Source organism: Oreochromis aureus, linkage group 3 (genome assembly GCF_013358895.1).
Source record: "Oreochromis aureus strain Israel breed Guangdong linkage group 3, ZZ_aureus, whole genome shotgun sequence".
NCBI lineage: Eukaryota > Metazoa > Chordata > Actinopteri > Cichliformes > Cichlidae > Oreochromis > Oreochromis aureus.
In genome coordinates this window covers 95762396-95774720 of record NC_052944.1, presented here as the reverse complement: position 1 = coordinate 95774720, position 12325 = coordinate 95762396, and the positions used below count along the sequence as shown (strand labels likewise).

General features: G+C 41.0%; 1 protein-coding gene across 2 annotated transcripts; it reads left to right on the top strand.

Moving 5' to 3' along the window:
- Nucleotides 1–3157: 3157 nt before the first annotated feature.
- Nucleotides 3158–8840, top strand: LOC116329290 (butyrophilin-like protein 2). 2 transcript variants are annotated; one of them, XM_039608865.1, is made up of 6 exons: nt 3158–3310; nt 4769–5116; nt 6651–6983; nt 7076–7177; nt 8120–8452; nt 8519–8840. In XM_039608865.1, the coding sequence occupies exons 1-6, from the start codon at nt 3280–3282 to the stop codon at nt 8563–8565; spliced, it is 1194 nt and encodes a 397-aa protein (XP_039464799.1). In that variant the 5' UTR covers nt 3158–3279; the 3' UTR covers nt 8566–8840. The 2 variants fall into 2 exon arrangements, with proteins under 2 accessions (XP_039464799.1, XP_039464798.1); XM_039608864.1 differs by having other exon boundaries at nt 3177–3310; nt 4658–5116.
- The last annotated feature ends 3485 nt before the right edge of the window (nt 8841–12325 follow it).

The following is a 12325-nucleotide window of genomic DNA, read 5'->3' as shown; positions in this document are numbered from 1 at the left end:
AATGACCCAATCAGTAACCCAACGCTGGGTCAAATATGGACCGAGCCAACGTTGGGTTGTTTCAGCGTAACAGGGTTGGGTTACTGGTTTGACCCAGCACACTGGGTTAGGATAACTATCCAAAAATTGGGTTAAACTGACCAATGGTTTGTTGGAATTAAATAATTTGCAGTGCCTCAATAATGCACTGTGGACACAGCCCTGAAAAATAAAGTCATGAGACCATGTGTCCTTGGGGAGTAGAGAGCTGCAGACTCTCGCTCACGCTTGCCTGGGAAAATATAGATAAGTCTCTGGTGGAAAGTTACTGAGACACTGTTGTTTAGACTAGAATGAGAGAGCTTCTGTAATAAAACTGTTAGGGGCTGTCAAGAGGAGAAATATTTTACTGCTATTATTTGCTGCTATTAGTATAATCATCATTACCATTTCATTATTAATAGTGATGTTGCATTCAGATGCATTCAGATGTTCAAACATATTGGTATTATATTAGTCTTTATTACAGGTCCAAGAAGAACCACTTTAAACTGTGGATTTGAATCTATAATTTTAAATGTTTTTCAATGCTCCTATATAATAATCTTAAATGTTTCTGTGTAGACTGCAGGGACAGGAAATACACTCTGTGCCAAAATGAGACAGGAAACACTTCTGCAAGGCTTGCAGAAGTGAAACTGAAAGCCGAGTCTGAGTGTAAGCCAAGAGCAGGGTGTTTTATTATGCATTTATCTTTGATTAAGCTTTAAGTAGTTGTATTAGATTGAAACATTTGTTTTATACATTTTATATATCAGTCAAGATTATTGCACACATACACACACACATAGTTTCAGTTGTGCTGGCCTTCTGTCTGGTGGAAAGGTTACGAGGTTTAGCCGATGAAGTGAAGGGTGAAACAAAGGGCAGCAGAAGCTGACACACATACACATACATATTAGATAGACTCATTTAGTAGGTAAGAGTTTAATTATGTTTTGCTATGGCTGCAAAGTTGGGGTGCGTACGTGTTAGTCTGTTCCAGGAAGTACACCAGATGTCCCAGAGATAAGCGACAGCGGAGGCGAGCGTCCGAGGATGGAGACAGGAAGCACCTGGGGTCGAGCCGAAGACGATGACTGTGTTCAAAGTTGTTGACAGAACGTTTGTGGTTTAGGCTGACGTATGCTGTACTGGATCTGCCTGACAACAGAAACCCTATAAAACCTTTGTCTGACTATTGTAAGGTAGTTCGACGCTGAAATCTGCACAGCGTTTGGACTCACACATGTGTAATTCATTAAAATGTCGTCTAATTGCACCCGGCTGGATCTGTGGTTATTTTTGGATTCCTCCTCAATATCTGAACCTTAACACGGCACATAAGGACGCTGTCATAGCCTGTCAACCACGTTAATTTGCTGCGTATATACGAATATAAATCGCGTGATTGGCTGAACTATGGGATAAGGTGGCATCGTTCTGATCCCATACGGGAGCAGCCAGTCACTTACTGACTAACACTGCAAAACAGAATTGTTAAAGTATTGTGAGTACAAGAAAATAATTATTATAATATGATGTGTTAAATTTGTTTAGATCAGAGGAATAGTGAAGGATTTGTCTGTGTTTCAGTTTGGCTTAGCTGTAGGCCTGAGAGTGTGTAATTGTTTAGAGGGAAAAGGAATTTATTGACACTGGGGGTCTGCTGTCATAAAAGGAGACAGGAAGCTACAGTTGGGGGTTGCTGATGCTGATGCTTGTACCTTTAATAAAAACTCATAATTGCCATAACTTGGAAGTAGGTTTGCAGGAGACTCTCCACCTGATCTGTAAATGTAAGACAACAAGAGGCCAATGGTCCAGTGGATGCAGAGTGGGGGTCTCACTGTTTGTAATATGTTAACTCTGTTTTGTATGTTGTCTAAAGGAATTTGGTGTAGATTGAGTGAGGAGGTTACTTTTATGACCGGCAGGAAGTCACATACACAGAGACACACACACAGTGCTTTAACTGTTATGCACCCACACCCACATGCACACTCACTCACGTGCACTCACATAGACACACGGGTACGCGCACACACAGGCACTCACGTGCTCGTGCATACACACACAAACACAGAGTCTGCAACACACCATGGGGGTTTTATGATGGGGTCGCTTCTATAAAACTGGTTGTAACAAACAAAGAAGTGAAGATCTGCAGAGGGACACCGGCCTTGCACGTCTCCCCTTCTAGAAGATGCATGCTTAACTGAAGATGAATAAAGGTTTTGTGAAAATGACTACGGAGTCCTGTGCCGTCTCTGGATGCCCGAGGAATAAAAAGAACCGGGGTGAAACTGATTTCGAAACAGTTTTGGTGCCTTGAACCGGATTCGCTCGAGGCGTCTGGGAAGGGATCTCAAAACTGGATTATAGATGGCAGACAGTTGGTGTCGTAAACCACCGCCTCTGTTCAAAGATGGTCGCTCACAGTGGACATAAATGGCACAGGAGGGCAGGAAAACCGGCAACCCAGGGAATCAAAATAAAAGTAAAACTAAGAAACCCTGAGAGATAAATACCAAACTCACAATAACATGAACAATTAACACTGTACAGAAATGCGACAATCAAAGGTTTGTTTATTCAGATAATTAACCATTAAGTAAACTGTGTTCAGTGTAACCTGCATGTATACCAACCAACCACATTTAATTCGACCACATTTAACATTTTACAGTTATGTACTTATGTAACAAAATACATGGAAAATTTACATGTAATTAATTAAGTTAAAGTCAGAATTTTGAGCATGAAATCTTTTGTGTCCAAAGTCAAACTTTGAAATAACACAATTAATCATATTATTATACTAATACTTTTTTCTTTGTATTTAATTATTTATTCATTTTTATTATATTACACACACACACACACACACACACACACACACACACACACACACACACACACCATCTATACAGCTTCTAAACTTACTGTCAGTTTTGCGAAACTGAAACTGTAATAAGCTTCAGCTTCAGGTTACATTAATATTAACCCCGTGGATCAACCACGTGTTCCTGAAAGCAGCCCGCTGTCTGCAGTGTCTGTGCTCCCTGCTGCTTCTCCTCACTTTCATGTTTAAAGTCGAGTTCTGCAGAAGGATTTTATTTTGAAGGCTCTGACAGGAAGTTGTGAGGTGTCTCTGTGTAACTTAAGAGGAGGAAACTTTGTTCAGTACGTCAGCGGTGCTGTGATCGAGCTGTGTGCGCCTGTTTCTCAGAGTTAACGGGACTTTCAGCGGAGAGGAAGATGCTGCTGTGGCTCGTACTGCAGGTCCTCGGTAAGAAAGCACACACGCAGACGACACAGCACACTGTGTGACACGCGCTGAGTGCATGAGGTCCCTCTGTGTAGTTACTGTGGTCCATACATGCGGGCTTCATGCGGGGCGGGTCTCACAGTGACAGCTGAGCTCATGATCCTGATATCTGCGCATGTGTGTTTAAAAAGTGCGTCAGTGCTCGTGTCCGTGTGATTCACGGCAGGAATAAAAGTACTTTGTATATAAACTGAAAGCTTGTCTCACATTATAAAAAGCCCCGTTTACCATAGAAAGCACTTTAATGTGTCAAAAATGGTTTTATTTTACAATAACGCCACGTGCACAATCATCTATGTTCAAGTTCACTGATTAATATAAAGTTAGAACAATCCAAAAACAACAAATAGACATTTTTCTTTTTTTTTATTCAACACCAGATGTTACTGTGTCTGTTTATATATTTTTAATGCTCGGCCTTGGAATAACTTGTGTCCTGAATGCTCCCCCTCCCACCACCCAGCCCATGGAAATCCCCCTGAACAGGTCACCTCACTGTTCCTCTGGTCACATTCATATATCAGAATGTGTCCACTGACTCTTACTGTCTCAACTGTTATCTTTGTGCATTTGGTGTTTGTTCCATGTCAGGAGGAGAACAAATGTAAGAACTAGGAAATATTAAATATTAATGTATTATAGTATGTATATATTTTAAATTTAAGAACTTCATGAAATCAATATTGTTATTAAAGGCTTTAGGATTATTACATTTCTCAAACTGTTTTTAACGGCTGTTGTTATGGTTGGTATTTTTATTTAATAGGAGTGAGAAACTGTTAACCTTTTAAAGGTTTTTAATTTGCTGAATTTAAAGGATAATTTGGGACATGAGGAATATTTTATTGAGTTAATGTGAATGAGAAATTTTTTTCTTTTCTAAGCCCGACCCATGAAAACAAATCACAGTGCAGGTTCCCATTGGTTTAGTATGCAAGTATTCACTGTTATATCCTGTCCACTCTGTTACCTGTGTGTTTAGGTGTGTGTTGTTGTTTTTGTTCAAAATAAATTTTTATATATATCCCTATGGTTTACTGAAGGGGGTAAATTTACAAAACAATATTTAAAAAATAGATCACATTTATTTTTAATCAAAAATACATACGAATTAAAAAAATGCACCCTTCTTTAAAATAGATGACGCCTTTTCTTTAATAACACTTGTTTATTAACACGTTCTTCAGTTGCAGAGTAAAGTCAAGGACATGTTAGATCTCAGAAAATGTAAACATGAAAGTGACTCCGGATTAAAAACACTTCCTAACACAGACTAGTCTCAGAACGTTTCACCTTCATGTTTTTCAGACATACATCAACGTTATGAAACCACTTTGCCCATTATGAGAACCACTGGGAAAATCCACCACATACAGGTGATTAGTGTTTTTTGTTGTGTGTGCTTGTGTCTCCTTCCAGTTTCCCAGCATGCCCTGGCTGTGGTGGTGGAGGTGTATGAGGGGGAAACATCTGTCCTGTTGCCGTGCCAGGACACAGGTGTTACACTTAAGAACCGCACAGTGCTGTGGACTCGCAATGATCTCGACCCTAAATCTGTCCACCTGAGACGAGAGGAAACCGATGATGTAACAGGACAAAACCAGCGTTACAGAGAGCGCACATCAATGAGGCCTGATGCTCTGGACACTTTAGACTTCAGCCTCACTCTGAAAAACCCCCAACCAACAGACAGCGGCATCTACACCTGCTCCATCCTAAATGAAAGGGAGGAACTAAAACTGACAGACATACAGCTGCATGTCAAAGGTAAGAAACTCAAACAAATAAACACAAAAACCCAACACCTTCTGTAATGACAAGTCAAAGATCAGTAGTGTGGACACAAGTAACATTTTCTAGATGTAACCAGTTTGCAAACATCAAAATGAAGCAGAAGAAAATAAAATCTTACTGGTACAATTTTTGTTATTTCTACTAAATCTGGATGATTTGATTCAGAAGGTTTTACATCCTGTATACGCAGGAAAACCTGCAGCTCACAGGCCTAATAGAGACCGATGTACAACATGTAACAGAGGATGTCATTTTAAGAAAGATAAACTTGACCTCTGAAACTATGAATGACAGGATGATAAAGTGCTGCCAGCTGTTCTTATCAGGTTGTCTAATAGGAACAGATGGCTTATCCAAAAGAATCCACTTACAATCATGTAGCATAATCATAATGTGAGTGTGGTGTGTGGTAAGGGGTGTTATACATGGGCCAACATGAGAAATTAGCGACGCTCCCTTAATGTCCTTTTGTGGCGCATCTGGAGGAAAGGCAGCTAATTTTGAATGTTGTGGATCCAAGACTTGGCACTGCCTCCATCTATGATGGTCCAGGAGCTCCGTTTCTGGGCAAATGACCTGAACATACCTGGATCAGGCTGCCACATCAACAACATGTTGGGAGTGATTGAATCAGCATCAGCTACGTTTGAGGGGACATAACCAGGGGCTTGGAGGTGATGATGCCCTCTACCATGCTGAGTAACGTCCTAAAGACTTGTTCAGTGACATGCTACGAGCTGAGAATGATGTGGAGCTGGATGTAAAGCTGACTTGATGGAACAAATCTCCTGTTCCCATGAACCACCGTGTGCAGCATACGGAGGGATGAAATGGAGATGAAGCTGCTGGCTGACCAACTGTTTTCAGAGCAGGGCTGGACCTGCCAGAGTCCAACCAAGTTGTGTCTTAAATACAGCTGGTCCTGTTCATAGATCCAGATGTACAGGCTCCACTGGAGTCAGGAAATGTGGGTAATCAGAGCCAATCAACAACAACGGTTGAGCTTGACGAACAACCCATCTGACCAATCATCCAGGATGGCATATGTCTCTAACTTTAATTAGACACAACATGTTCTGTTGCTTGTTAGTGATTACTAAAGGTAGCACTGTGAAGACCTGGCACAGTTTTGAGATAAAAACCTATTCTGATATTTTTATGCTGACCAGAGATTTTAACTTGATACTAAAAACATAACATTTAGGTCCAAAAACTTCTGATAGAGTGAAATCTGGATATGTAAAGTCCACACATCAGTGTGGCCATTCCCTCATACAGCTGGTAATTTGTAAATAATCACCTTAGGATTAGTTTGAATTGTCCAGTTTAGTTACCATTTAAAACAAAAAAGGAGAGAATCATGATATTTATATATTATTAATATGTATTTTTAATGGTAGCAGAGTCAGAGTTCAGTAACATAGATGCTCAGATCAGAGCACATCAGTTCTGTCTTTACCATGAGCATGGCTGCTGCTTCTGATATTATGGTTCATTTTCCTCGTAGATCAGCAGGTGGAGGTGAAGGTGGAGGAAGGATCAGACTCTGTCATCCTGCTCTGCAAAACAAAACCTGACCTGCCTGAAAAGGCCACAGTGGAGTGGACTCGCCCCGACCGAGAACTCACTATGGTCCATTTGTATGTAAACAGAAGTGACCGTCCTAAAAATTTAGACAACCTTTACTGTGGTCGCGCAAAGATGAACAAAGACCTGCTGAGAACTGGAGACCTCAGTCTGACCCTGGAATACCCCACAGAGAGAGACAGTGGAGGATACATCTGCACCATCTACAGGGACAAAGACATCCTGAGACAGAAAGTAGTGCTGCAGGTCAAAGGTCAGACATGTAGAAAAACACCAGGGGTCAGTGCAGGAGGTTGAGGTCAAGGTTCAACAGTCATGTTGATGTTGTTTCATGTTTCTCCACAGAACCGTTTCCATCCTGGGCCACAGCTCTCCTGGTTTTCCTTGTTCTTCTTCTACTTGTTTCTGTCGGTCTTTTATTTCAATTCCGTCATTATTTGGTGTCAGGTGAGTGTCTCCTACTACACTACCCATAATGCCGATGGTTAGCAGAGCTGAAGAGAAACTTCCAAGTTTGTTCCAGAAGTCACAAAACCTCCTTCAGACTCAGTCATTGATCAGTGAACTCAATCAAAATACTCTGTTCACTTGGAAAAATGTGCTGACAGTAAATAAGCTCAGTCTGTCTGTTCTTCTGCTCTTCATCCAACATGTCTGCAGACTAGTTACCAAAGAACGAGTCAGGAACACATCAGGAGCATGATGGAGACACAGTCTAACACTTGTGTCTCCATCATGCTCCAAAATGTTGTTGCTTTGACTCTCGTCTGCAGGTGTTTATCAAGATGAAGGAATCCAGAAGAAGTGTAACTATAACAATTTTCAAGAACATCAGTGACGTGCAGATTGTTTGCAATATTTGGTTAAAGGTGCCTTAGTGAGTTGCACTTCAATGAAAAGTACTCATATGAATGGGGATTGAAATTTTTACTCAATAAGACAAAGATGATGTTTTTATAAGGAAAATGTAGGAAACATGAGAAGCCAAGCAGGAAACATAAGGGAGAGGAAGAAGGAGAAAGTGCGACCGCCTCCGTCAAGAGCCAAGAGACAAGATCAATAATTTGTTGGGATTTAAGTTTATCAAGAAATGAGAGCTGCTCCATCCAGAGTGGGATGGATGCCATCTCTCCTAACGAGACCAGGTTTCCTCCAGAAAGTTTCACAATTATTCAATATCCTTTTTAGTGACCACCCGTCAACGGCTGTCATTACTGCCGACGTGAATTATTACTTTACTGAATTTACATTTACCTTTATTCAGCAGTTTTAAATTGCTCTCAGTGTCAGGATCTCTATCCTGTCCCTTCTGCTCTGATCTGCTTCTGTCCTTCAGTTTTATCTACACCTCTGAAAATCTGCTGCTGTCTATGTTTGTTGTCCTTTCAGTTATTCCGGTGAAGGTGGAGGTGGAGGAGGGGGAAAAGTCTGTCCAGCTGCCCTTTAAAACCACGAAATACCTGTCAGGGGAAATTCAAGTGATATGGGAACGTTATGAGCCGTTCCAGAAGGCTCACGTGTTTACAAACGGCCCAAACCAATATGAAGAACAGCACGAGGTTTACAAAGGCCGAACTGTGATGAACAAAGACCTGCTGGAAACTGGAGACCTCAGTCTGACCCTGAAACAGCCCACAGAGAGAGACAGTGGAGAGTACAAGTGTTTGGTTTGGAGGAAGGGAAACTTCATCAGAAAGAAAACTGTGCTGCTCAAAGTCAAAGGTTGGTTTGTCTGTTTGTTTGCTGGCTTGTGCGATTGTATCTGACTGTCTCGTGTCTCCTCTGCAGGTCCAGGATCAAACAGGGGACATCAGGACCAGAAGCTGCTTCAGTGATCTGACTCTGAGTTTTACCCTCATCACTCTGCCTTTTTGTTCTTTTAGTGGTTTTAATGTCACAGCGTGATAATACAAGAACACACGTTTCACTTTTAAGTCCAGTCAAATCTTCAGTCTGTCTCTGCTGTGTGCACAGTCCTTCACTGTGTGTGATCAGCTATTGTTCGATGTTCCATGTTCCTCATCTGTTTCTCACCATCTTTACAGTCTGTGCTGTTTAACTTTTTAAACCATCTTTGGGCTTTTCTGCACTTTAATTAAACACTTTTAAATAAAGGTTTCAAGCTTTAATCTGAGTTGAGTCAGCCGAGGTTCAGAACAGTGGATCCTCACATCGCTCATTCAGAGACTTCCTCAAGTGTTTGTGTGAATACAGAGAGACACAGCTCTGCTTTATTCATAATTACTAGTGAATAAATTGATCTGCAATAACTGATGTTAGCAAGGAAAACATTACACACTGCTAACATTACCTTAACACAGAGCTTCACAAGGAGACAATCAGCGTCAGACACAAAGTTCAGGACAGAAAAACTTTGGAAAGGGAAGAGAAAAACCAGGGAGGCGTTTGTGGGACAGAGGGTCCACAGCCACAAACATTCTGACCAATCACAGCACTCCATTTCATTCTGTTTTTGTTACATTTCTGAACACGTTTGTACACATGATGAAAGGACACATGGTGTTTGTGTGTCCTTCTTAAACTTAGTGTGAATGTTTCATCATGTAGAACTACTTAGAACAAAGTCTTTGGGAACATTTGGAGAACACGTTTAGGAAAGTAACATCCTGGTAGAACATTTTCTTAAAGCAAAGCAGAGCTGCAACATGACTGTGAGGATTCACAATAATAAAGTCACAATACTTTATTATTATGAAGACTAAAGTGCACCTTAATGCTGCCAATGAATACACATGTTCTTTGTGAAAGCATGAGCACAGCTGACATGCACCACACTGACCCCACTCGCCCCATTTCTTCATCCACTTCTTGCTCTTGTGCTTGAAATGAGACGCAGACGCAGCAAAAGTCAGAGGCTCTAAAATCCACAAAAAGGGGGCTTGTTAGATCAGGATGTTGGATGTGATCCATAGAAAACATGGATAATACACCACTTTATTTGAAGACATCTGTAGCACTGCCTCAGTTCTGGATGTTTCCACAGACTCCTCTGTGCACCTAAAGAAAAGGTCAAAGGTCAGCAGCACATGCAGTTGGGACAATTCTTCATTTACAAACAACAGTCGCACAAACTATACAAATATTTTCCTCCAATTAGGACTTTTCACTTGCAGAAATGGTCCTGTGTGATTTCTAGGCTGTGATATAAAAACTAGTTCCTAATGGCAGCGATTCACTCAGTAAACATGTGTTTCCTTCACCAACCTCACACACAGATCCAATAAGATCAGGAAGTGGGCAGTATAGTACAATATGTGTTATTTTGTACTGTACTGCCCAAACTAAAGATCTGCTGAAGTGTTGGAAATGATTCAGATGTTTATTTTGGACGATACAGCAGAAGATCAGACATGAAAGTGGAGATAACACAGAAGACCTGCAGCAAAGGGTCAGAGGTCAGACTATTTTTTTGTTTAAAGATTAGGAACTGTTTAAGTTCCTAATCTTTGTTTTCTTTGTGAAGCCGACAACATCTGGAGCTTTTTGACTCATAGAAACATCATTTTGTTCTTTAGATGACAGCAGATTGGGACTAAATAATCAATCACTATCAAACCAATAAAGACAAAAATGCTGATTTTACAGGAACTTTGTTGGAGAAGCTGTAAAGACATGAAACTGGTGGAGATCCCAAACCAGTTGATAGTGCTGATTATTCCAAATAAAGCTGTTTTCCATTTGAGATGAAATGACTTTCTGTCCTGATATATAATAAAGATGTTAGTTGTTTTTGAGCCCCTGTATTAAAAGTAGATCCAGTTTAAAGTCAGCTTGAGTTTGATTTCTTTATGTCAAAGCTGCTCATGATGTTGAGCTGCTGATGGAATAAAGACAGTGAAAAATCTGCCTCAATATAAAAGCATGTAGTCCAGACTTAAATGTAGCCTATTGTTAGCTGAGGTCCACACACAGTGTTTGACAGTGTAAACTGTGTGAAAGGGCTGCTGGTGGAGCTCACTAGGATGAGCAGGTGACCATGTGCCACGAGGTGGAGAGCAGCTGGCCTGGGTTTGATTCTGACCACGTCCCCTTTCTCTCTCCCTCTGCTTTGCTGTCACTTATCTTCACTGCTCTGTCCAATAAAGCTGAAAAAGGCCCCAAATCAAAGAAATCTGCTGCAGCCTCTGAAATGTCTTCTGTTTCCTTCCAGAGGCCGACGGCTTTTTCACCGTCAGCCCATCAGACAGTCCAGCAGCATTTATGATGATGTCATGATGTTGAAGAGACTGCTATGGTGGCCTCCCATGACCCCCAGCCTCATCTACACTGAGATGCAGACATTTGAAAACATTCAGCAGACGACTGAATAATAGTCCAACACAACAGTCTGTGTACAGACACACACTGACCTTTCATAGAGTCAAAGGAGTCAATCAAACACAGCTAGTTGAGTCATTTCTTGTGTGAGTCTAAAGTGAATCTAGTATTTGAAAGTCCACTTCCTGTATTTGTTGTTGAAGACTTCTTCAGCTTCTTCTCAAGGACATCAGCTGCTTGTTTGGCAGCAGAGGCAGTTAAGAAGCTTCCTGAAAAACACTGAACAGTGAGTTCACTGTGGCATATGACAAATTCAGCTTTCTATGTGCAAATGTGTCTGTGTCAACCTTTCAAATGCTGTTGAATCCAAAACATCAGCGGCTCCTTGGCTGCTCACTTCATGCACTTCTGTCTTTGTGACAGTCCAATGACATCACAGCTGTTTCCACCCCAGTGTCTCAGGACTGGACACCTTTAAACATGTGGAGGATCAAACAGCCGTCCAGCTAAACATACATGAAACTATCAAAGCTGACAGTCATTCCAATAACATCTAATGGTACATATATATAGACACAGGACTACAAGGAAATGGCTCTCAGCATCTGGCTGTGGGAACAAATGAGTCCCTGTTTGTCTTCAAATTGTGTGCATGTTTTAGACGTGTGTCACATGTAGAAACACAAAATCCCACAATGACACAAAGATGTGTTTGACACAACTGTGCAGCTGTAAGTTGTTTCTAATGATTCATTGAAGCTCTTCTAACATTCTGGAGACAATCAGTCCATGAATCTGTTCAACACGACAACAATTTGACTTCAATGTGAACGTTTGCCATTAAATAACCTTCTTCATCCAGCTGACAGCATCCTTCATTCTATGATATGAACAGTTCCTCCTGTTGATGACAAACCTCTGACATGATCTGCTTGAGGAGCTTTTTCATGTGAAGCTCTCTGAGCTCAGGGCTAAGTTGCTGTGTTTCATCTTTAAGAGCTGCTGCCTCCTCACGGACTTGTTCTTCTCTTCTTCTCCTAATGACACCATTTCTGCTTCAGATCTTTCACTGGGCCTAAAACAGATGAAGAGTAGATCTACTGCTGTTCACTGTTTGTGTCAATATGGAGAAATATGAAAGACAAACACAGCACATACAGAGAAATGTAGACAGAATGTGCAGCCAGTGCAGTAAATGGTCTAAATATCAGCTCTTTAGAAAATGATCCTGATGAACATGAAACTAACATCCAATGAGAAACACAGCTTCCTTGTTTCATGTCCAATAACAATAAATGAAGAGCTAATAAAGAGCTA

Coding starts and splice junctions, on each gene's coding strand:
- LOC116329290 (XM_039608864.1), top strand. CDS start 3,280: ATGCTGCTGTGGCTCGTACTGCAGGTCCTCG. Junction 3,311..4,657: donor GCTCGTACTGCAGGTCCTCG/GTAAGAAAGCAC, acceptor CATGTTTTTCAG/ACATACATCAACGTTATGAA. Junction 5,117..6,650: donor CATACAGCTGCATGTCAAAG/GTAAGAAACTCA, acceptor TTTTCCTCGTAG/ATCAGCAGGTGGAGGTGAAG.